Raw genomic sequence first — 25,531 nt, forward strand, 5'->3', positions numbered from 1 at the left:
TGCTGCGGCTGGCCTGCAATCGATGTCCAGTGAATGTACTTTGTTTCTGTGGAGCTCGAACGTTTCCACCATGTGTGGTTTGTTTTCGTTCTTTCTGGATATACAGAATGCATTTATCGCCTGTGTTGCCACGACGTGAACAGACCATGCTGTACCGTCTGTGACTAAGCGTTGCATTTGTAAACTCATATGCCTTCCTTAGGAGAATAGCCAACAGCCCTATATTTCGACATATGCAGCAGCAATGAGACGCTCGCACACGTTATCTGTGTCTGCCTGGACTAAAGTGCCGAGAGACATATTATGTGCGGAGTGCTGAACCAATTGGACAATCGTCCCCTATCAGAACTAAAAGCTTTAGGACGGTGCTTCCAAAGTACATCCACACTGAAGGCCTTATTCGCGTTACTAAGATTCCTGCAGTTTACGGGCCTTTTAGATATACATTAAAAACACCACCCCCTACCATTCTATAGCATACACGGTTTGCTTTTGCTCGTCTGTATTTCTCTCTTTCCCTTTCCGCTCTATTTCTCCTTTTATCTCCCTACTCCTTCCCCCCATGCAGGGTAGCCAACTGGAACTACCTCTGGTTAACCTCCTCACCTTTCTATAATACTTTCTCTCTCTCTCTGTCTCTCTATTTTGTGATGTTGCTTGCGAAGACGTTATGTTTCAGAAAAGTTCGGGATTTTCAATTCTCATGCCAACCCACTCTGCAAGTGCCTTTGGTGAAAGTAGAACCTCAGATTCTAAGGCCTGCCTGTGTCGCAGTATCATAATGGCAATCTTCACGGCTCAAGATATGGGCCCGAACCAGAGAGTGATTTTAACGCATGGAAAGGCAGGCAGTTCATTTTTAGCTGAGCTGAGTTAGCAATGATTCCCTGTAATAGACAGATTTATTTATACCACGAACGGCAATATGCTGCTCACACGCTTGACCAAAAACTTTCTAACGTGTATTCTCCTTCCATGCATCTAGTGTTTGAGCATCGCGGTTATTAGCCATGACATGTTCCTTTATGGTGACAGTGGAGCTTTTGACCGGGTTTATTTCTTTGTTTTACAGCTTGTCTCCCATCTGTTCTACTTGCTTAATGTTGAGATTTCATTCTGCAAGGAAAGTTACAGCTACTTTTGGGCTACTGCTTTCCAGATATAGTTATGTAATTATCTTTTGGATCCATACTCAAGCCCCTTCAGTAATACACAAGGAGGCTCTTGAAAATGTGATTTTTTAAAAGCACGCTCCGTTTCGATGCTATTTTGAGTTCCTCGGATAAATGTCTGCGGCGCTGAAGTATGTACTGTTATCCGGAAGGTTTCATCGCGCCCCTATCTTAGAATGCTACTATGAGCTACAACGTTTCTCCAAGTGTCAATACTTTTTCTTCAAGCTACGCACGGAAGTCGTGCCTTTTAAAGCATATTTGACGAACAGGGAATGTTTCGAACCGTGGTCTTTAAAAAGCCGTTTGTGTCCGTATACTGTAACAGCCGAGTACTGCTTCGGTACGCAAGCTCATCACTCAGACTCTAGGTATCCCTCGTTCTGCGGGAACATTCCTCAAATAAGAAACGCGTACGACAGCTTTAGACATCAAACTACACACACACACACACACACACACACACACACACACACACACACATATATATATATATATATATGTGTGTATATATATATATATATATATATATATATATATATATATATATATATATATATATATATATATATATATATATATATATATTTCTTTCCGACCTATAGGAATTCCAGAGACCTATGACTGCATAGCCTCTGGCGCAGCAAAATGCGCGATAGTCATGCTCCAATACTACAAAGCAATGTACATTGGTAATTCTGCTTATAGTAAAGTTTTGTTTGCATCCCAAGAACCAAAGTCGCGGGACCTTCATTCTATTCGATGCTTTTACAGGCTTGCACGAGCTTCTGGCGCATCCACAAGGGTTATCTTGTTTTCTTGCAAAGCATCCTTTTCTAGATATGTATTTACTCCCATGTAATAAAGGAAAATAAGCTGCGCAACAGCCTACGAGTTAATGCGTCCTGATTTTAGCTGCAAGTTAGCGCAGGGTGGAAGTTTTCGTAAAATGGGTATGAGGAGATTCGCTTTCTACGACGGCGACATGTGTCGAATTAACGTAGAGGAGTGAGCGCAGAAGCACATCAGACTCAGTTTCACCTTTCTACGGCTATTGCATTAAATAAAAATTTTGAGAAATTTTTAAATGCTATTGGCGAAAGCAGATTCTCCCCGATGTCTGCACTATATCATTAGGATGCTCAATAAAGCGCGCACTAAAAAAATTATTCGCTGCAACCAAATATCACACTCATGCCTGTTTGCTCAAGAAAGGAAGTATCGACTTCAGTAACTATGCGCTCATCATCAAGATGTGTGTTTTGGTTCTCGTCACTCTGTAGTTTTCAAATTTCGATCTCGAATGCCCAACAAATTGCACGTCGTAGCTTGCGACGACCGGTAACTGGTACAAGTATGGCGTCTCGTCCAGCGTGGGCCAGCGACAGCTGGTGTGCCTGGCGCGTGCCCTACTGCGTCGATCCAAGATACTGCTGCTGGACGAGGCCACGTCGCAGATGGACGGCGACACGGACCGTCTGATCCAGGCCACTCTCAGAGACGCCTTCGCCAACTGCACCCTCCTCACCGTCGCGCACCGTATCCACACTGTCCTGGACTACGATAGGTAAGTTGCGGATGAACTAGAAGTGGCAGCCATACGGCTAAGTGGCGCTTGTTGATTCGAACAAGCATAAAAGCCATTTTGTTTTCACTCATGTTTCCAACAATGCCGCATAATTTTTTTATTGGGATAACGGGTATACTGGCACTTCAGGTGCATGCACTTCCTTGTCGCCGCTGCCATCTCTGTACAATTCCGAAGAAAGTCTAGGTGTCATGGGAATGAGCGTCGTGCTGTGGGAGCGAAGGCAAGTTTGCGAGGCCGATCCAAGAAGGCTGTTGATTTTATATACCCCGTCTCTCCATGCGCCCAAAGATGGAGGTCATGTGATCGAGCCCGTGCTGCCCCATGGAGAAGACCGGCCGCGCGATTGAGCTTTAAGGTGGCAGCCCTGTCACGCGTTAAGATTAGTGGCGGTCGGCGTCATGGAGTGAACAACTAAGTCTAGAGGAACAGCTACCCATAGCACACAAGCATTGAAATGGGCAGCCATATGGTATCCGCCATAATTGCCATAATGAAACAAAGTAGGTAAAAAATTTAATCAAACCGTGGGGTTTTACGTGCGAAAACCACTTTCTGATTATGAGGCACGCTTTAGTATAGGTCCGGAAATTTGAACCACCAGGGGTTCCTTAACGTGCACCTAATGTAAGTACACAGGTGTTTTCGCATTTCTCCCCCATCGAAATGCGGCCGCCATGACCTATATTAGATCCCGCGACTTCGTGCTTAGCAGCCCGACACCACTGAGCAACCACGGCGGGGAACGATGTCCGTAAGCAACATGATTGCATAGTGAGGTGAAACAATAAAGGTTTATTGTACAGGGGAACCAAGGAAACGCGAGCGTTTATTTCAAACCAGCCGCACAGCGAATGCACAGTCACTAGCCCTAACTTTAAGCTTATGCGTTTGCTCGCTCTATTTTCATTTGTCAAATCTCTAAATGAAAGCGTGAGTGCTGTTTTTATCTATACAAACAGTTTTCGCCTTCATATAACGAGAATAAACAAACTTAATCTAGTTTTCCATGTATGCACTCACTTGCCAGCGACAGCAGCGGACTCCCTAACAGACACCGCCGTTTTTTCAAGAGCAACATGTTTGCGCTGCACGCAGCGTCGTTCTCACCCAAGGATATATTGTCCATTACACGATGCGAAATACATGCACAGCCACGAACTCTTTCCGAGAATCCGTGCTGCACTTAAAGCCGCGTTAATTGCCAGACGACAAAGCTTCGCGATAGAGCAGTAATTAGCGTGCTTTCATTTCAACTGCACATACCACTTAGCGCGATCGCTGCTGTAACGCGCTGCTTCTGTTTTAAACGACTATTTCTCGAGCACATATAGTGGTCACTAAAGTTACTGCATAGGCTCCCTTTAGGGAGCCAGAGTCCAGCGGTTCTGGCGCCGCTATTCGCCGAGTGCCATCGCATCGTCAAAACGGGTTCCAGTGCATTGCGGAGAAGCCAACACTTCGCGGCCACGCCAATACTCCTCAGGAGCCCGCCGACCAACCGCAGTTGACAGCGACATTGTTATTACTCTCATTAAAGGGAAAATGAGACATCCACCGAATCGTAGCTATTGCCACAAATGGTTTCCGGGTTTCCGTAGAAATAATTGGTTTATTACTCTTGTTGCTTGTTCCTTTAGGCTGCTGGCCGAGAAATTTTTCTCGCTTAAGTTGCGGAATCAATGTCGTAGGACGCACTGACAACTCTTGCAGTATGACGGAATGTTAAAAACAGTGCTTTCTGTTTCTTTTTCAGTGCACGGCGCAGCAGAACTTGCGTCAGTCTGTGACGTGTAAGACGGGTCAAGGATGTGCTGGAATTGTTAGAATCAGCGTCGTTGCGCAAGGGGGGTCAATGCAAACAATTTACGAGTGCACTGGATCGTAGTAGATCGTATTGTCGCGTTGTAGTGACGATGAAGAATGACGCAGTGTCAAAACTGTGAGTTACGAACCTCTTTATTGGGCGAACTTCTGTACACTAAAACAAGCAAAACTTAGGCACAACGAAATGGGCGAGCATAGTCGGCGATCGGGAATCTGTTCTCCGGGTCGAGAAAACAGCACCTACATAGTCCAAGGTCTGTTCATTCCTATCCATGATGTCATGCTACCTGGCCAGACATTTTCGTTGCCAAGGCTGGCATAACGAAAGTAGTGACGTCAAAATCACCACAGCGAGCTCGGAAGCATCACCATTAGATTCTGTGGCTGTGGGGCCAAGTAACATGACGTCATCGATAGGAGTGAACAGGCCTCGTGCTACGTGGTGTTGGTCAAGCGCGTCGGCTTTTATGCATTACTCGCCGAAGGCTCCAGCATTATTGCTGTTGCCCGCGTGTCTTTTAGAAAGTACAACACAATTCTTGCCGCGCGTGCAGTCAGATTACACAAGATTCGGTGACGACAGTCAATGGCTAGAACCAGCGATAATATTTGAGAAACCTCAGGTTGTAATGACTGGGGTCGGGCATAAAATAGATGGTAGCTGGCCCATGCCTTCGTCCGACTCATCCACGCTGAGGACGTTGTTGAAGGGAAGGACTTGTTCTAATCGAGAACGAGGAATATGGGATATATTTACAAATCTACCTGAGAACTTTACAGTTCATCAGTCGAGCCTGAGTGAAAGAGAATGCACGCTGAACAGCCGACAACGGCTGCTTAAATACACTGTACTCCCTAGATTTCCAGATGAGAAAGAACGACCGTTCCAGCTTCGACCAATGGGAGCGTCCAAAGTCATCGTAGCCGACCCGCCTTTGAGGGGCAGGGTTTACACACTCACGTCCGCACAGGTTTCACTGAACACACCGAGGTGAGAGGGTTCTCGCAGACAGAGGTCTTGACCCGAGCAGGCGCCTCTTTGATCCCAGAGCTCACCCCGCAGACAGTGGCCGCCGTGTCTGTCCTTTGACTTACCACTTCTGTGACCCGTGAGACCACAACGCAAAAAGCTTCTTCCAGGAGTTCCCCCGCTCCAAACAAGCTGAGACGGCGAACCCCCTAACAATACTCTGTCTGCCGACCGCGTCTAGACATGGCGTCGTCGATGGGCTGTTGACGCGGCGCATTTTCGTCCTTACAAAGCGAGCTGCCGCAGTAGACATGCCGGCACCGATGAGCCGTTGACGCGGCGCACTGTCGTTCTTACAAAGCGAGTCGCCGCAGTAGACATGCCGGCACCGATGAGCTGTTGACGCGGCGCACTGTCGTTCTTACAAAGCGAGTCGCCGCAGCGGGCTGGGAGATTTTGGCGGTCGCTTCTCCTCTAGATCGTCAGGCCCCGTAGGCCGATCGTAACAAGATACAGAACGGCGAGTCCGCCTTGCGCTGAGCGATAACATTGAACATTTCTAAGTCGGTAAAAGATGGTCACCGGCAAAGATAATAAGTACACGGCACAGTACTTACCTTGCCTAGTTTACGCGAGGAGAATGTTCGACGTGACAGGGCTGTTTAACGAATACGCACATTCAAGTCTTTCAACTGTCGTGAGCCGTGGTCACATGCATGCCTTATAATAATTATAGGTAATCTATGAGAGCTTTGCATTTTATTTGACGCTATGGAAAGTGAAAATGCTCAGAGATGCTGCCACTATGCGCCGATACGTGTTTGTCACACGCTGCATTTTCAGTAATCTTTAGATAATAAGGCACGCAAGCGAAAAATCTAGTCTTGTAGTCATGGTGTGAGCGATCGACTTGTATCTGAAAATGACAAACAATGAAAAGAAAGCAAAAAATAGGAAAACAATTTGGAGCACGCTTAAGCTTCACCTCGAAGAGTGGAACGCGATAACATTCAAACTTCCCTGACTACTCCTCACGCTTCCCGGCAACTGGAGCGTATGTAACCGTAATGTTTACCGGGAAACGCTGGCGACGTACGCTGTGCGCGAAGGCGGGCTTCGTGGTAGAAACACGGCCGCTTGCGTGGGCCACGATGAGACGAAGGCGAGTGCCAGCTGGAGGTATTGCGAGGAACCAGGCGCGCCGTTCCATGGCCGCCGAGACACCCATATGCCGGCGTGCGCAAATGGCGGGCGCCGTGGTCGGTCTGTGATTTGTGGAAGCGCTGGAAAAGGGGTTTCTTTGAGTTTTTGCACAACAGAATGATGTCTTCTCGTACAATCAGGTTACAATACGAGTGCTTCCATGCCTGTAGGTTGTGTGTATGTCGTAGTTTACGATTTTTCCATATATTGTAGATTGATCAATTGAATTAGTTAGCTACATTCGTTGCGTCACATGGGTGGCCTGGGTATGAGGGTTTGCAAAATATTGTTGCCGGAACGACGTCCGACACCAGACCCCGGACCCCGACGACACTTGCGCCGCGCGGCAACGCCGGATTTTCTGCGACACGGGCTCCTTAACGCTATCGTTAAAAAGCGCTGCTGGCATTAGAGAGGTTTAGCTTGTCCGGTATTCGGGTAAACGGAGGCGGAGGCGTAAACAGGAGTGGCCTAAAACCCCTCAATCTCCAAAAGTAGCGCCACCATTACTAATGATAATGGGGACTCTGTTAGTGATGCTCAGTGTGCCGATATATTTAATACGGCCTTTTCATCAGTATTTACGAAAGAACCTGAAGATACATCTTTCTCACTACCCTCCATTACTGAACTAGCACTGCCAGCCATAATTTTTCATCCAAATGGCATTTCGTGCGGAATGGACAAATTGAAAATTTCATCATCAGCCGGAACGGACGAAATTAACACTAAGTTTCTCAAAAACACTAAGGACCTTTCATCCAAGTTTTTATGCTTATTGTTTTCTCAGTCACTCGCCACAGGTATCATCCCAGAAGACTGGAAAATGGGGAAGGTCATTCCTGTTTTCAAATAAGGTAACAGACTCTCCACTCCACTATCGCCCCTTTTCCCTAACTAGCATCCCTTGTAAACTAATGGAACACGTCATCTACTCCCAGATAATGCAGCATCTAGGCTCTATAAATTTTTTCACTCCATCCCAACATGGATTTAGAAAAGGTTATCATGTGAGACACAGCTTGCCATCTTTCTTCACGATCTGCATTCCAACCTTGATGCTAACTTACAAACTGACGCCATCTTTTTAGACTTTGCCAAAGCATTCGATAAGGTACCTCGTCAACGTCTACTCTTAAAACTTTCCAGACTAAACTTGCGTCGAGAAATTATTGCATGGTTAAAAGAATTCCTCACACATCGTTCACAGTCCGTTACTATTAACAACTACTCCTCTAACCGTCTACCAGTAACATCGGGCGTTCCTCAGGAAACTGTCCTTGGCCCCCTCCTATTCTTAATTTATATTAATGATCTACCGCAGAATTTATCATGTCATGTCCGTCTGTTCGCCGACGATTGCGTTATCTATGCCCCAATTACTAATACCGCTGAACAAGAATCGCTTCGGGACAATCTTAATCATGGTGCGATCACTGGTTGAAGACGCTTAATCCAAATAAATGCAAACTCATGTCTTTTCATCGTCTTCACAACCCGCATTTATTTACTTACAAGATTTCCGATTTTCCTGTCGAACTCGTTCCGTCCTATACTAACCTCGGTATCACTATCAGCAATGACTTATCATGGCGCGAGCCCGTAACAAACCTAATATCATCTGCGAATAAAAAACTAGGCTTTCTTAAACGTCATCTTCACGACGCCCCTCAAAATGTAAAGTTACTTGCTTATAGATCATTAATCAGGCCAAAACTTGAGTATGCATCCGCCATCTGGAATCCACAGCAAGCTTACCTCATCGACTCATTAGAAGCTGTGCAAAACAGAGCCGCCGTTTCATTCACCATTCATACTCATCCTATATTAGTGTTTCATCTCTCAAGCTACAGTCCCAATTATGCAGTCTTTCCCTCCGTCGCCGTATTTCTAGCCTGTGCCTATTTCAGAAATTTTATTAATCCCAGCTCAAACAGCAGCCATACATCTGCGCACCGCCATCACGCACGTCTCGCCGAATTGGTCATCCGCTGAAAGTCTCACGCCAACGTGCCCGTACGACTGCATTTTTCAAGTCATTCTTCCTCCGAACAGCAAGCGACTGGAACGATCTTCCCCATGAAATTGCAGCCATCACCTGCCCATCAACCTTCCTAGAAAAAGTTACATCCCACCTGTCATCATGAAAAAAAAATGTTTTACTTTCTCGCGTTAACCCCACCCCTTATGTAAAACCCCCTGCAGGGGGTCTTTAAGGAAATAAAAATGAAATGAAATGAAAACCACTTCCCTCCTCCTCCGCTCGGCGTGGTCTCGATGGTGGCGCCGCCCGTGCTGGCCCTGCCGTAGAAGACGAAGGCTTACACGCTACCGGAAGAAATCCGCGGAAAACTTGGGTCGAGCCCTGCAGAGCAGTTTTTTCAATCGAGGTGTTGCTTCGTCAGTCGACAACTGGCCTTAAGAATGTAGTGTTTGCATTGCGGAAAAAAATATAGAAAAGGACCATTATTTAGGGCGCAAAGCACGCGCACGTTGAGAGTTCGTGTTGCTGAAACACGACGCATGCACGCGGTGTGCTCAAACACGCGCGTAGATACCATAGCTTCAGGTTTTGACAGCGTGAAAGTGTGTGTACGTGATTTCGTAGGTTCACATACAGCGCATATGAAGCATGCGATACCCATTTACTTATTCGGACGCACAAGAATGTTAACGTTAAGCAGTAAAAATGTCAATCCTTACCAGCGGGCCTACGGTCTTTTGCGGCCTTTCTCGGTCATTATAATCCTGCACACAAAAGGTGCGAGTAGCCGCCCCTCATGCTTCCAATATTGAGGACGCGTCCGACAACAGCCGGGATAGAGACGAAATACAAGAGTGCCGTGGAGACATTCCTCATTTGTGTTCCGTAATTCTCGCATGGGCGCGGTCTGTTGCAGCAGTCGCGGGGGCCTTTTTTCGTAGCGGGGTGCTTTGCTAATCCCGACGATATATTTTTTTTTGCAAGTACTGCTTCAGGAGTGCACATGTAACGGCTAACAGAGGCCTTTGAAGAGCACGTGACATTACAAGTGTTCCCATTGCCGCTTTGATGCCCTGAAGGCGCCTTCAATATTACAAAATAACGACACGTTGTTACAACTAGTAAAGAAAATCTAATAAAGAAATACAATCACGCCGAGGCGCGAACTTCTGACGCAGCACTACCGCGCCCGCGCGAGAATTACGCCACGCCAACGAGCAATTTACCGGCCCACGTACAACTACGATCAAAGTGCACGTTAAACATCCCCAGGCGACCTAAATAACGTTTTCCGGAGCCGTCCACTACGACCTCCCTCATAACTTCAGTCGCTTCCGGACATTAAAACGTTAATCACCACAAACCAAATCAATACATGCGGGCGTACATTCGAAGATCAATGACTGCATCTGTAAGTCATAGTGAGCCTCGCAAAAGCGTCGAGAATGTGCTAACTTCTGGTAGAGCTCAAAACATAGCATGAATAAAGTCGCTTTTATGTCACAGGCCAGCTGCAAATGCGTAAACTTCTGCCGCAAGACGAAACTACATGAAACACAACCGCATTCGAAAGAAAGTCAGCTTAAATGCGCTAAAAGCACGCACAACATGTACACATACACTTTTACGAAGCGGCAGGTGTGAACTAGGCTCAAAATAATAGGTTGTGAGGAAACGTGGCACTTCACAAAGCCGTGCGTTTTTTGTCTCTTCGTCGAAGTCAGCCCGCCTGATCCTATTATCCACACTTTTCTTCTGTGTGCGTTGCTCTCGCCAGATGGTAAAGAAAGAAGCCTTTTGCCTTCGCTGTGTCGGTTGCGGCAACCGAAGGCGCAGCAGCGCGGTATTACAATTCAGTTCTTATCCCTAATACACTCGATTTGTTCCGCTAACGCACTCGATCAGTCCGTTTGCCCGTATTTTCGTCGCGCAGGGCCAATAATGGCGGTAGGAGCACGCGCGAAAGAAAAAAAAATACAAAAGCGCGGCGCCTGCTTCCACGTGACACACATTGGCTAATGGGGGAGGGGAGAAGGCTGGGGCAACAGGAGGCGTGGAGGAGGAAACGTCGGGGAGAGAGGTGTGGCGGAAAGATCTAAGAATGGCGCTACTTTTGGAAAATTGAGGGATTTTAGAGCGGCCTGAAAGATGCATCCACCTAGTGGAGCAGAGCTCAAAGAGCCAAAAACACCTAATAATGCAGTAACCGAGTGTATGTTATTTTACTACGGGCGTACATTCCTGGCAGCAACACGACTACGCCAGTACCGAAAATTTACACCGGCAGCCAAGTAGAATACACTTGAATAATGCAATAGTAGCTGTTTTGTCTGTCTGAGCTCTGCGCCACCAGGTGACTGCACCATGCAGACCGCTCCTGTTTATGCCTCCTCCCCGTCCGCCTGCATTTACCCAAAAACCGGAAAAGCTAAACCTCTCTAATGCCGCACGAGCGGCTCCTAAGCGTACGTCGAGCGCCTTTCCCCCTTAACTTTAGAGGCTGAGATGGCGTACCTTGGTGCAACACTGACTACCAAAAGGAACCTACACAGTAACTCTAGTTTACACTGGAAAAGGCGACAAATGGCATCTAAAATGTCGAATTATATTTCGGAGATTTACGTGCCAAAACAACGATATTATTATGAGGCGCGGTGCAATGAAGAGCTCCAGATTAATTTTTACGCGCAAGCGTATTTGGCCCGCCAGCAGTGAAATCGGTGATGCGATGTTTCAAGCCGCGAAGGAAGCCAGCGCCGGAGGACGAAAGTGCCTGGAGGTGGAGAAGCTAATCGCGCGCAAGGAAAAGTACGAAGAAGTGTTGTGAGGATGGATGGATGGATGGATGGATGCATGTTATGAGCGACGCCTTTGGAACGGGGCGGCGGGTTGCGCCGCCAAGCTCTTGCATCCATACTGCCTAATATCCTACCTAGGTTAAACAACAAAAAAGAAAAAGAAGCATTCTGAACTACCACGCCCAAATTTTCTGTTCCCCTATTGTGAACTGTGCTTTTGTACGTCTCCGTCTTTTCTCGTTTCCCTACTTTTCTTCCACCAATCCTGCAGTCGCCTCTTACTAATATCTATTGCGGACATGTTTGCTTTACCACTGCTCCCTTTGAACCCGAGGGCTTCAAGGAGGCCAGTGGTGCCTAAATTGACCGCTCGGTAGACGACCTCACATTCTAATAAAACATGCTCCATAGTTTCCATAGCTTTACCGCAGCAAGCACATGCTGCTTCTTCCTTCTTATATCTCGCTTTATAGGTGCGTGTTCTAAGGCATCCCGATCTCTCTTCGAAAAGTAATGAGCTTCCCTTTGAGTTATCATAAATGGTTGCTTTCCTGATTTCGTTTTTTCCTCTTAAGTAGTTACTCATGGCAGGTTTTTTTTTCCATTGGAGCCACCGATGAGATTAATTCAGCGTCTCTGACTTTCCGCTTGACCTTCTTTGTTGCTGTGTTGTCCACCCTACAGGCCGCATACTTGCTGGTAAGCTTCCTAGTTCTTTTCCTCCACTGTGAATCAATGTTTTTCCTGTACAGATACATGAACACTCTCCCAGCCCATTTACTTTCTTCAATATTCCTCAACCGTTCTTCATACTCAATTTTGCTGCGAACTTCCCTCACTTCAAAATTAGTCCAGCCCATATCACCCTGCACAGCTTCATTTGTAGTATTCCCGTGAGCGCAGAATGCGAGGCGACCCACTGACCTTTGGTTCCCGTCGAGTCCTGATTGTACCCCTGATTTATAGCAAACAATCGCATTTCCAAAAGTAAGTCCTGGAACCATTACACTTTTCCACATACCTCGGAGGACCTCGTACCTATTGTATCCCCATAGCGCTCTGCGCTTCATTATGGCTGCATTTCTCTTGCCCTTTACTGTTATGGTTTTTCCTGTGTTTCCATATATCCATCCATTGCCTTCGTTTATCCATATACCAAGGTATTTATATTCTGTTACCCGAGGTATTTCTTGGCCCTGTATCTCCACTGTCTGTTCACTGTTTTCATTGAATACCATAACACCTGATTTTCTAACACTAAATTTCAAACCTAAATTGTTGCCTTCCTGTCCTCAGATATTAGCCAGACGTTGCAAATCACTTTGCTTGTTAGCTAGCTACACAATGCCGTCCACATAAAATAAAACTGGGAGTGGCTGCTCTATTACTGTACCCGCCTGTCTGTATGAGAGATTAAACCCGATATTACTTCCTTCTAGCGCCCGCTGCATCCCCACCACGTACATCATAAACAGCAGCGGGGATATAGGGCACCCCTGCCTCAGTCCCTTGTTGATATTAACTTTCCCCTCGCTCCTCATCCCTTTCCATTCAACGCAAACGGTATTTTCTGGGTAAATCTTTCTCAAAAGCTGTAGACAATCGTTACCTAAGCATTCCCCTTCCAGAATATCCCACAAAATGTTGCGGTCTACGTTGCCGTAGGCTCCTGTAATGTCTAAAAAGGCGCGTGGCGAAGCAGCGCCACCTGGATGGAAGTCTAGGTAGCGTTGAGCGAAGAAGGGAAGGAGAAAAAAAAATTACCGACGATTACGTTACTTCCTAATGCGAAATTTGAGCGCAGCAAATAAGCTGTTTCACCTTTTCGATAGATTGAGGCAAAGAAATCGAGCAACACATGTATGCGCTATCACAGAATTCTTTTTTTTTATTTTTCACACGTATTCCTTTAACAAAGACTGCACTAACAGTTCTTGACAGTCATGAAGGAAGCTTTGTGGTCGGAGAAATAGACTGATATATGTTCGACTTGGTACACCAATGCTTGATTCTCAAAGACGAGTTCTATACAAGTGCCTCGCGAGGTTGTCACAGCCGTGGGACGCGTTACGAGCGAGAGGAACGGGATGTTCTCCCGCATAAGTGTTAGGAAATTGCTGTTTGTCTTTATGTCAACATTAAAGTCCCCCACTACTAACATCGGTGTGGATCGATGGACGGTTAATGCGAGTTGCAGGAAGTGCACGACGTCTTTCGTGAGTGCGGTAGCGGACTCACGAAAGCGGTATCAGTCGGTCGCTGCTAGCGCTGGGGGGATGAAAGGGGTGCGGAGCTGGTTACGAGGCCGACGACGACGCGAAACCCAGGAACCGACGCCAAAGAGCCATTTGTGTAGCCAGCCCTCCTCCGCAGTCTCTCCTCCTCCCTTCCATCATCCTCCCTCGCCCGGAGAGCCGACAGCGCGCATGCGCGGCGGCGGAGCAGATTCGTCGGCGAGAGGCCGACGACGACGCGAAACCCAGGAACGGACGCCAAAGAGCCATGTGTGTAGCCAGCCCTCCTCCACAGTCTCTCCTCCTCCCTTCCATCATCCTCCCTCGCCCGGAGAGCCGACAGCGCGCATGCGCGGCGGCGGCGGAGCAGATTCGTCGGCGAGCTGGTTACGAGGCCGACGACAACGCCGACAACGACGACGCGAAACCCAGGAACGGACGCCAAAGAGCTGCGCTCTAAAAAAGGCGAAGCGTTGCGGAGGAGGAGGGTAGGCAGAGGCGCGATGGTTTGATCTCCTCTGGCAGTTGCTGCGGGTGCTACCTGCGGAAGGAACCTGCCGGGTTCGAATCGAGATAACATCATCCCCGCGTGCCGTATGTTGTATGCGCGAGTGAAAACGTGTGATGGTGAGCCGAGGATGCCGGCTCAATGTTGCGCGTTTGAGCGGAAAGCGGGGAAGCTAATGCGGTGTACTCTGGTAGCAACTGCGTATTGTGCAGCCAGGCGCAATCGCGCTGGCCGTATCTTGAAAGAGATCTGCGTTGGCGGCAGTGTCTAGATTCGCGAACGGCTCATACTTTTGCGCATGCTGTGTTCTCGCCACTCAGTTTGTGTTGAAGCGATGAATACCACGAAGGTCACTTCACTCGCTGCTGCTGCCGCACTTCCTCCCGCCAGTGTTTTTACAACAAGTGTCCGCAGTCAGCGAGTGTGATGTTTGCCTGAGCGCGCTGGGGCGGGGGAAGGAAGGGGCATTGTGCTGCGGCGGCTGCTGCGTACACTGTGGCCGCGCAAGCCCTACCTTGAAAACAATATGCAATAACGACAGTCTAGGCAGCTAGGCGCACCTGGAGCCCTAGCTTTGTGTGCACTATAGCACCCATACGCTTGCGCGTCAAAGGCGTTCACGAAGCGAACCATCACTGTAACATTTTGACCGAGTGGGTTTTCTTAAAATTGACCTAAGTGTAAGCACAGCAGCGTTTTCGCATTTCGCCCCCGTCACAATTCGGCCTCCACCACCGGATCAAGCCCGCGACCGCGAGGTTAGCAGCCCAGCGACATAGCTACTGGACTACTGGTGCACGACCTCTAACTGAATGTCTATGAAACAGCAGGAATTAATGTGTGGTTGAAAATCTGAATGTAAGTCAGCTTATGACTGTTGAGTATCTGTGGCGACTTACTTACCCATGTGTTGTGCTTTTGCGTGTTGACAGATATATATTTTTTAATTTTTCGTAGGATTCTGGTGCTGGAAGAAGGGAAAGTCAAGGAATTCGACTCCGTGAGCGTGCTTCTCTCCGACTCATCGTCTGCGTTCTACAGCATGGCCGTCGAAGCTGGCATTTGTGTTGCTGCAAAAAACTCGAACCTGATCACGGCTTTTTTGTGATAAACTAATAATGTGTGTTCGTCAGAAAATACTGATGTGCAGTGCGTATTGACGGTGCTTACATACCAAAAACACAAGGCGGCTAACAAGAACCCCACTACATGTTTACATCGCAACGAATACTTACTTTCGAGAGTTTTAAATGTAAGTCTGATGCAGAAAAGATTCATTTTTCAGGTATCAAATTGCGAAATATTTGCCTTATTTCACACAATAGGTGACGACGAGGGTTTTGCCGGCAATGGCGTGACGACGATCGTGGGGCGACCACTGTAGGGTGGTGACGGCATGGCGAGTACACCGTGATGACGACGGCTTGACGAGAATCACATTACTAAGCTGGAGTGACGGTGGCGGAATAACAAAGACGTCATCACGGCGATGATATTAGACAATTTTTGGTTCAGCGTTTCCAACCTAAAATAAAAGCATTACGTACATAAAGGAATAGCCTCGTCCTCACTGCGCAGGCTGGGAACATTATTGGCTCTCTACGGTTTACGTGCGCGAGGATATTTGGTGAGTTTAACGCTCGTAATGTTTACGTACTTGCGCTAATAAATAGCGTTGTCGCAAATGGCAGCCCCCGTGGCTCCCGCTCCAGCGTGAATTTTTGTGATGACTACGCTCTCACTCGCATTGATTGCCAGTAACTACTGTGATGAGATTTCGCTTTCGCTAAACTCACCTGAAAGGCTAGTGATGAGCGCATAGCGCGTCCATTTTCTGAGATCGTTCGGCGATTCTGGCAACCGCAGGCCTAACGAGATGCTTCCACATACCAGCAGCAGGATGATTGCTAATGTATCACCGATTAGGTACGTTTGGCACTAGGCACCAGACGGCGCCCTATTTTATAACGTCTTCTTTGCATTAGAGTTTCCGTGCGGTAAACAAACGACTTGAAAGATGCTCACCGTAACGCCCTGCAAAGGTGCTTACGTTTAACGTACTCAAGGTGACAAACGCTATTCTAAAACTGTCAATTGTCACGTTGTATTGATTGTGAACAACACGAAACTAACTGTTCAACTGCGAATATATACCGAGAAAAACAAATAGCACTCAGCGGAGTGACAGCGGTGAGCACGCTCAATGATTGTCGAAAATCTCACGTGCGGGTTAGACGTGTTGGCTATTTATGCACGACTCATTGGACCTTCCAGCGTAATTGCTGGTGCTCGTGTAATTTCTAGAACGTACACTACTGTGCTCGTCGTACACGCAATCTGATTACAGGGGTTCAGCGCCAACGTAGGCAAATGGTAGAACCAGCAATAGCATTCTAGAAACTTTCGATACAGAAAGGCGCGTCTTTTGCTGGGCGATGATTTTTAGCATTTGTTAGACACCTAAAGACGGTCATCATGAAAGATGAATAAGCAGGCGTGGCAATATGACAATGAATGAATGACAACTGTTCAAATGACGATGATGGCGTGACCATGACGGCATGACGGGAATCGGATGACCAAGCTGGAATGACGACGATTTAATGACCGCGATGGTGTAGCGATCACGAGAACGTATCTTTGGCCTTAGCTGGCATCCAATTTGGAGGAGTGGGCTGGCGTCAGGATAGATAGATAGATAGATAGATAGATAGATAGATAGATAGATAGATAGATAGATAGATAGATAGATAGATAGATAGATAGATAGATAGATAGATAGATAGATAGATAGATAGATAGATAGATAGATAGATAGATAGATAGATAGATAGATAGATAGATAGATAGATAGATAGATAGATAGATAGATAGATAGATAGATAGATAGATAGATAGATAGATAGATAGATAGATAGATAGATAGATAGATAGATAGATAGATAGATAGATAGATAGATAGATAGATAGATAGATAGATAGATAGATAGATAGATAGATAGGCGCAGACAGACAGACAGACATGCAGACAGACAGCCGCAAAACATCTACAGTAAGCAAATAATATTAATTCAATTAAAAGTCGGCATTACCGCTATCTCAAAAAGATATCAGACCAAAAACATTAAGAACCATGGTTGATTCCCGGAATTACCCACATGTTAGCCGACCGTTTTCACGTCGGATATATTTTTGGCTATGGATTCAAAGAGCCTATGTGCCCCGAGTGAAAGTACCAGAGAACGGGCTGATATACCCCTGTATACCAAACAAGTAGGCGCACCTTAGTTCTGCGTAACAAACAAATAACTTCCTAAAGGAAGCTTTAACGTGTATTGTCGGTCCGCACATATCTCTAAAGCACACCGATCAATTAATCAATAGGCGAGTTATATTTTATGGATTTTCTTATTTACCTTATTTTCTTTGCTTTCGCCACTCAGTCAGTGCTACTGGGTATGTGCCCATTCTTGGCCAAACCTCCACATTGGTCAGGCCCCACATAAAACCTCAAGATACAATGCTAGCTCACAGACAATCCTAAAGCACACTGATGTGTTATTAGAAAGGTCATTTATATGGTCACGTAGCAGTGATGGTTGATAATGCAACTGGCAAACTGTGAATGGCAAAACTAACTTTATTGGGTGAATTTGTGCCCACAAAAGCAACTTACACTCAAAGCACAGCAATATCGGCGAACACGGTCGGCGATCATCGTTATCTAATCTGCTGGGCAAGCGCGTCGGCTTTTGCACATGAGCCATCGAAGGCTCCAGAGTAATCGATGGCGCCCGCGTGCCTTCCAGAAAGTTCTACACGATTCGCGTCGCACATACAATCAGATCCCACAAGGTTCAGTGACAGCAGACAGCAGCAAGAGCCGTCGATAACATTTGAGAAACTTCTGATAAAGGCGGGCGCGTCCCGCGCTGAGCAATAACATTTTTTAGATGGTGAAAAGCGGTCCCCCCAAAAAAGATATACAAGTACACGTGACAAAATTTGACAAATTCATTGTCATTCATATTCGATGGGTGTACAGGGTATGTGACCGTTCTTGGGCAATCGCCCAGAATGGACATGTCTCCCTGTGACGCAAGAAGTAAACAATTATCTAAGTGTTGCTTTGTACGTGTCGTACTTCTGCGCATACGTCTGTCATAACCATTATTCCCGTAACAAACATAATACACCATCTTCATCCTTGTGACATGTGACATACATGTGTCACGCTGTGCATCCGCCACCTTTGCAGTTTGTATTTCGCCATAGCTTGCAAGCGATGTTGTGAAGATACATAAATGCTGCAGTGTAACAAAGTTGCTACCTTTGTGGGGGTGGATAAAGAAATATTCTATAATATTACAGGTTGCACAACATGAAAATAAACAAGATTGTGCGCGTTTTCTTTAGTAGTAAAGAATTTAACAGTTTCGCATAGATTCCGACGTGTGCTTTGGATCCGATTCCAGCCGCTAGGCAGCCACGCCATGCCGATGAAGAAGGCTGATCACATCATCAAAACGTTAAGAACAATGTTAAAACAAATATCCCGCATGATACATAGGGTCACCTTCAATAGGAAAGACTATTGAGAAACAGAGATGCTGACTCACACAGGCCCTGGTAGTGAGCCGGCTATTATGTGGTCTATCATACCGTGAGCTCAGTAAGCATGAGGATGGGCAGGTAAACGCCATGATAAGAACATAGTAGAATGCGTCACTGTACCTACCAGTGAACATTTGCTGAACTGTGGGTGGCAGTGTGGATGTCGCAACGAGAGCGCCGCAGCAACTCCAGATCGGGCAGAGCGATATTACGCGAGCTGGGTTTCCCCGAGCACCCGCAGTATAGAAATTGCGACTCAAGAGGTATACCAAATTAAGTGCAGGCGAATTTAGCAGTTGCTCCCATCCCCAAAAAACATGAGCTCTCGATACTATCAATGCCGCCGACAAGCGTGAGTCCAGAATCTTAAAAAAAAATAACAATATGCGAATAATTCTGAAGTCGTCTTCACTGACGCAGCATACTGTGGGAAAAACAGATACGCACTAGCGGCAGCACGTAACGACATTAAAGCTGCTCTTATAACCTGCGCAAATACAATCGCACACTCGTCAGGCACGGCAGAGGCGATGGCGATCGTCATGGCTTTCCGTGCCAAAGACATATTAGGCTCACCCCATGTGGCCCACCTGAAGCAACGTCTAACGGTCATTTCACAAGTTTTCAAATTTACTGGAGGAAAAACGTGCGGTACGTCAGCAGACGCGATGTTGCAACTCTACCGGGCACCGTTTCTCGTGTAACTGAGGTGCAGCTTACGTGTACTGAGCAATACCTGCAGAACCAACATCCGCACAATCGAGAGTGCTCAGGCACAGGCTCGGATTGCCGCGCTGCACATCAACATCAGAAACAACTGCGATAGCTCAAGACTTCCCACTCACAACTCATATCGCATCGACAAGGAAGCCGTTCCAGTTGGTTTGGGGGTTCGGGCAGTAAAGGTTGTCTTTTGTGTTGCTCTTATACCCTGTGTCGTCTCCTAGAGCCTCATCTGGCCACTGGCGCTCAAGCGACGCCCTAGAGCCTCCAATATATAGGTACAGGAAACCCTGTTTTAAAACGTCGTCCTTACCGTTCTCTGGAAAAGACGCAGGATTAGGAACACAGAACAAGCGTTGCTCCTAGGGATCATCTCTAAAAATTTTGCGGTGGAAGCAGCAAGCTGAATTTCTATGAGGTCATGGCCCCCTATGTAAGTCCTATCTTCGAAGTATAAGGCGCATACTTCGTCGGCTAAGCTGCTGTTGACAGGCAACTAAAAATAGAATTAGAGATTTATCAGCCTTCCAGTTTTGCCAAGATTACTGCAGCAGTATACATTTCGAGTCTACCAACACGTCATCTAAACTGAAGTTTTGTTGGAGTTGACCAGCGATACAACAGTCGGAAAAACGACTCATACAGTCGTTGTTCACATGAGTCAGAAAAAAACGGATTATTGTAAAACATGGTTCAAGATATTCAATTACATTGATTAGTTTTGAACATGGTGAATTGGATAAACTTGATGCCCTGTCAAGAAACAGGTGAGTGAGAGCCTTCCTTGCAGCTCCAGAGGACGCCGCCTTCTTCGAGTTCTGCAACACTAACTCTTCTTTTCTTCTATTCCCGCGCTAGTCGCACGCAAAAAGTGAGTGCAGCACACGATATGAAAGCCCATGTTTTCCTGCATTTCTGCTGCTCTGTTTTACATGTGCGGCGTTAACGACTGGGCCGCCGTAGCAACCCGCCTGCGTAATTTTAAAACGGCAGCTTATAAGCTGCCGTTCTAAAATTAATTAAAATTAATTTTTAAATTAATAAAGACAGTCATGCTCGCAGGTCAGCCAGCAGGTCGCAGACATCGGCAGTAAACATGGCCGAATTTCCCGCAGTGACAGCAGAGCGGGTGGTGGTGGAGGCGCGCTAAATGTCCATCTTCCTCGGGTAGCTGCGCTGGGCGACAGGCGGGCACGCTGGAGGCGGTGGCGATGAATGATAGAATTGCGGCGTTACGGAGCCCTGGCGCGGTCGCGGAGGCGGACCTTGACGGTGGGCGATGGCGGCGTAGGTTATCGCTTCTGGCTGAGTTTGCGGCGATGCCAGAACTTCTGGTACTACCGTTTACCACTGAATTTCCTCTCAGACTACGTCAGCACTCGAATAAACTTGAGGGTGCGACGCCGGAAACACCTTCCGCGGTTCTTCTCGCACAACTGCTTTCACCGTCTCCCGCAAATCATGGAGCAGAGTGCTTGAAGGTCTGCGTTGTCTGTCATCGAGCGGCGGTATTACTGCTTAGCACGCAATTCTAGCGTCTTCTCAATCGCCGAAGCATCCGTCAGAAATTCTGCTACAGTTTTGGGCGGGTTGCGCGTAAATGCAGCAAAGAGTTCTTGTTTGACCACAGTCATGAGCTGCCGAATTTGTTTCTTCTACGGCATATCCAGGTCAGCGGGCCAGAGAAGTCGGGTCACCTGTTCCGTAAAAACGGTGATATTCTCGTTGGGCAGCTGCACTCATGCTTGCAGTACACGTTCACTCCTTTCTTTTCTGACAACGCTTGTGAACGTCATCAGGAACTCGCAGCAGAACGGGTCCCATGTCGTTAACGAAGGCTCTCGACTTTCAAACAAAGTTCGCGCTGCTTCTTCTAGTGAAAAATAGACGTGACGCAATTTGTACTCAGCGTTATACTTGTTATAAGTTACCATTCTTTCGAATGTCTCAAACCAGGCCTCCTTGTCTTTCCATGTGGCTCCATAGAAAGCAGGGGGCTCTCTGGGTTATTGAAGAGCGATTGGGGACGCTGAGGATGCCATTGTGAAGCTAGATACAGAAAAAGAAGAAGCATGCGCTTGCTGCGGTACACCAAGGTAAATGATGGAGCATGTTTTATTAGAATGTGAAGATATCTGCCCAGCAAACAATTTAGGCTGTTTGGTTCGCAGAAAGCGTTGTCCCCTACAGTTGGACAGTTCGTGGAAACGGTTCTCCCCTTGTCGCACACACAAAGGGGCCTGACATCACTGCGGGGCGCCTGCCAAACCGACAACCACACGAGACAACCATAGTAAATTAGGAATCCATTCTCCCTTTCGGTTGAGGAGGGTCTTTTGAGCATCCTTCTTTTCCTGGGTGTTACACGTCGACTGTAACATTGGCCAGGCGCTCGTTACTTCCGCAGCCGTAATATGCCCGCGTAGCAAATATCCAGAATATCACCCTCTGGCGACTGTAGTGATGGATGCAGGACCAAACCCAAGGTTTTTTTCTTCCTTTAAAGTCCAGAGGTCGTGTTTTCACAGACTCCTGACTATGTTTTTTTGCTTCCGCGTTCACCTTTCGTGTTGTTTCTTGCATTCCAGTCGCTTTCTCCGTTTATCTACAAGCCTAGTGATTTTCCCTTTATTCATTACTTCTGTCCACCTTGCGGGTTTCCGCAGAACTACTACGTCAGCGTAGTCGTGAGGATTGTCATAAAATTTTTCGTGTTAACAAAATGACGTAAACTACGAACTAAATTATGCACATGTATGTCGAGTCATGTGCTCATCACCCACTTGTGTAGGAATACGCCAAACACTACAAGATTACGAACTTCCTGAAATAATACCGCATGCGCGGTTCGACTTTAGTGAAGACTCCAGCAGTGGCCCCGTACTACGGCCGCAGAATGAAATTTCCTACGAGCGACCTATTCAATAAAACATGTCAACGATAAATATCACACACCACTGGACTTGAACCTGTCTGGACATTCCGCAAAAGATACCAGCTGTTCATGGGCGTTATGGATTGTAGTGCAATAAGCAGGGGACGAGTGGTGTTCGAACGGTTTTGACCAATGCTTCTATGCGTTCCTGTTTTGGCTACAATTCGCGAGTTCCGCAGCACATTCGATGGTAGAAGCCTATTTATGTCCACAGCAGTATCCTTGTGATATTCAATTATTCCTGTTTTGAGCCTGCTGATTCCATCGTACACCTGCAAATTTCCTAATTTCGTCAACAAAACACTCCGTCAACAAATCACTAATTTCAAAACAGAAATAGGCCACCCTGTTGCAGAATTTCGCCCCTTCCTCCTTCTTGAATCGTGTATATTGAATAATATTGTGGTGTTATGCTGTACGTGTATAGGATTACGTAGTACCTAATAACTATTTCTATATCTTATTTTTAGCGTAAAATGCTTATACTACTTGTTAGGATGTTGTATTCCTCTCTAAGTAATGCCCTGAGAGAGGTCAATAGGGTAATATAATTTAAACAATATACGTATTTGAGTAACGAACAGGCATTGTATCACACTGACATCCACTCCCTCTAGTGAAGTTCAGTGATGCATTCCACTATACAATTGAATTCTCGTTCATGTCCCACTGACAAAATGTTTCTTTGCAGAATATGAATTGTGCAAAAGATCAAACGTCTTTTCCGCAAGTAGAATTTTATGTAAAGCGGCCTTGTTTGTTAATGATTGCTTGTCATAGTACACATTATGAATAGGAATAGAAGCAGGAAGCATAGAGGAAGACGAAGAAGAGGGCCCCCCTACGTAGGCGTGTCGCTGGCGAGGTTCGTCTCAAACAGTCTTAAGGAGCTTTCGCCTACTATTACGCACAATTGAGCGTCGCTCCCGCTCCTTATTATCCTGTCGCATCGTACGTACTGCGTCAGGTACCAGCCGATTGCATCGATCCTCTTGCACTGACTACAGTCCACTGCGTTCGCCAGGTGGAGCCTTCGGAAGGTAAGCAGGTTTTTTCTGCTGCTTGGATTTTGTGGCGGATGGACGTGCGTTTCGGGGCTCCGTGGCGACGACGAAATCATAAGTTTTTGTGCATGCTTTGAGCTTGCTTCTGTTTTTATTATCTATTTTTTTGTATTTAAATAGTAATTGGGCGTGCGGACGCTCCTGTGTCGAGGCTTCAGCGACTTCGTTCGTGGCTAGGTGGTCTTTTTTTTCTTCTTGTTGGCTGATGTTTTTGAAGAGTTTTGTTTTGCATGGAGCGGGGGCGCAAATTTTGAATTCGTGGTAAGCGTGGTAAACGTGCCGGCTTTGTCTGGGTCTGGCGGTTTCCCTCGTTGGGCCTGGGTGCTAGGCGGGACCTGTTTGATAGGCCTATGTAACTATCTCAGCTAGCTCTTCGAAGTGATTTGGCGGACGTGCTCGTTGAGCCTGAGGAAGTAGGCCTAGCGATGAAACCAAACAAAGGGAAGGCCGCGGGGGATGCGGAGCAAGTGCAGTGCGACGAGTGCCTGCGCTGGTGCTCCCTCGACGAGACCAGTTTCCAGAGCTTAGCAGACGCGGAAGAGTCTAGCTTTACGTGCAGGCTGTGCGAAAAGGTCAGGGAAGCAGTCCAAAAACTGGAAGGAAATTGGACAGCCAAGTTCGAGGAGCTGAAAGCAGACCTGAAGGAGGAGCGGGAGAGGCGGTTAGCTTTGCAGGCGAAAGTCGCCGAGTTGGTCAAGGTGGAAGCGGTGCAGGCCGCGCAATTAGTAAGAACCGTGGCCGAGCTTGGAGAAGAGAAGGAAAGGAGAGCAGAACTGCATAGGCGTCTCGATGCGCTTGAGACGCGCGCAGCGGAGAATGATGGGTCGGGACACCAAGCCGGAGGCAAAAGCACAGAAAGTAGGGTAGACCCTACATGCGAAGTCGGGGGCAGGGTGGCAGGGCAAGCGGTAGTCAGCTCGCCGCCGGTGAATCGGCGTAGTTATAGCGAAGCAGCGCAACACGCCCCGCGGGAGGCGACGCTGCAGCCACAGGAAGCCGGGAAGCAGGGAGAGGTAGGAGAGAGTGAAAGGGTGATTATCGCTGGCGACTCAAACATGGCTGGGTGCTCAAAAGCAATTGTGGAGAGGGTGAAAGGCGACAAAAGAGTGGCGGTAGGGACATTTCCAGGGCAGACACTGGGTTCTGTCATGGAGCGAGCAAAAGAAAAGCTCACGGAAAATGCCCACGTGCGCAACCTTGTCGTAGTAGCAGGTGGGCTAAATGACGTCCTGAACAGGAAAGGGCCAGGACTAGCCCAGCGCTTGGCGAAGGGGGTGGACGACTTGCGCGAGCTATCCCCTCAGGTGCAGATCGTGGTGTGCACGGTGCCGGAGGTGCCTGTGCGTGACAGTCACGTACAAAGAGCCGTAATGGCTGCCAATGAGGCAATATGGAAAATGAGCCGAGAGAAAGGCTTCGAGGTTGTCGAAGTAAACAGGGAAGTGAGAAGTTGTGGTGGTTTTAAACGAGATGGGATCCACTTCAATTACAGGCTAGCACGAGAAGTGGGCTGGCGACTTGGGGGTCGCGCTGTTGCTTATTTAGGGGGCCCGCGGGCGCTCGGGAGGTCAGAGTAGGTAGTAATAAAGAAGGTCCCCTAGGGGAACAGCAGAAGAGCATCGCCGTCGATAAGAGAAAAAGGAGGAAAGCAAGAACAAGAGCTCGCCATGCAATAGGCTACATAAACATGCAGGGCGGCAGAAGAAAGGAAAAGTGGGCAGAGATTGAGGAGCAGTTACATAGAGAACAAATAGGGGTGTATGCGGTTACAGAAACGCACCTTAGAGACTCAGAAGAGCCGCCAGTTATTGAGAATTATGTATGGGAAGGGTGCAACAGAACTAAGTCGGAAAGAAAGGGAGGGGGAGTCGGAATGCTCATCCATCAGGGAGCCAAATGGAAAAGAGTAAA

At 47.3% G+C, this 25,531-nt stretch overlaps 2 protein-coding genes across 10 annotated transcripts in view; both read left to right on the forward strand.

Moving 5' to 3' along the window:
- Positions 1-15,970, forward strand: part of LOC135913793 (ATP-binding cassette sub-family C member 2-like) — a 272,909-nt gene extending 256,939 nt beyond the window's left edge. For 3 of the 7 annotated variants that reach the window (XM_065446480.1, XM_070541304.1, XM_070541303.1), the window contains exons 26-27: positions 2,545-2,739; positions 15,242-15,969. In XM_065446480.1, coding sequence (XP_065302552.1) covers positions 2,545-2,739; positions 15,242-15,392 — 346 coding nt within the window. In that variant the 3' untranslated portion in view covers positions 15,393-15,969. Of the gene's footprint in view, positions 1-2,544; positions 2,740-15,241 lie in introns of all 7 variants that reach the window. The other 4 variants (XM_070541305.1, XM_065446482.1, XM_065446481.1 and 1 more) reach the window with 3 other exon arrangements.
- Positions 15,971-23,386: 7,416 nt separating this feature from the next.
- Positions 23,387-25,531, forward strand: part of LOC135913775 (micronuclear linker histone polyprotein-like) — a 39,869-nt gene continuing 37,724 nt past the window's right edge. For all 3 annotated transcript variants that reach the window (XM_070521078.1, XM_065446419.1, XM_070521079.1), the window contains exon 1: positions 23,387-23,596. The gene's annotated coding sequence lies outside the window, so the exon portion shown is untranslated. The remainder of the gene's footprint in view (positions 23,597-25,531) is intronic.

The sequence above is a fragment of the Dermacentor albipictus genome, chromosome 6 (assembly GCF_038994185.2).
Source record: "Dermacentor albipictus isolate Rhodes 1998 colony chromosome 6, USDA_Dalb.pri_finalv2, whole genome shotgun sequence".
Lineage (NCBI taxonomy): Eukaryota > Metazoa > Arthropoda > Arachnida > Ixodida > Ixodidae > Dermacentor > Dermacentor albipictus.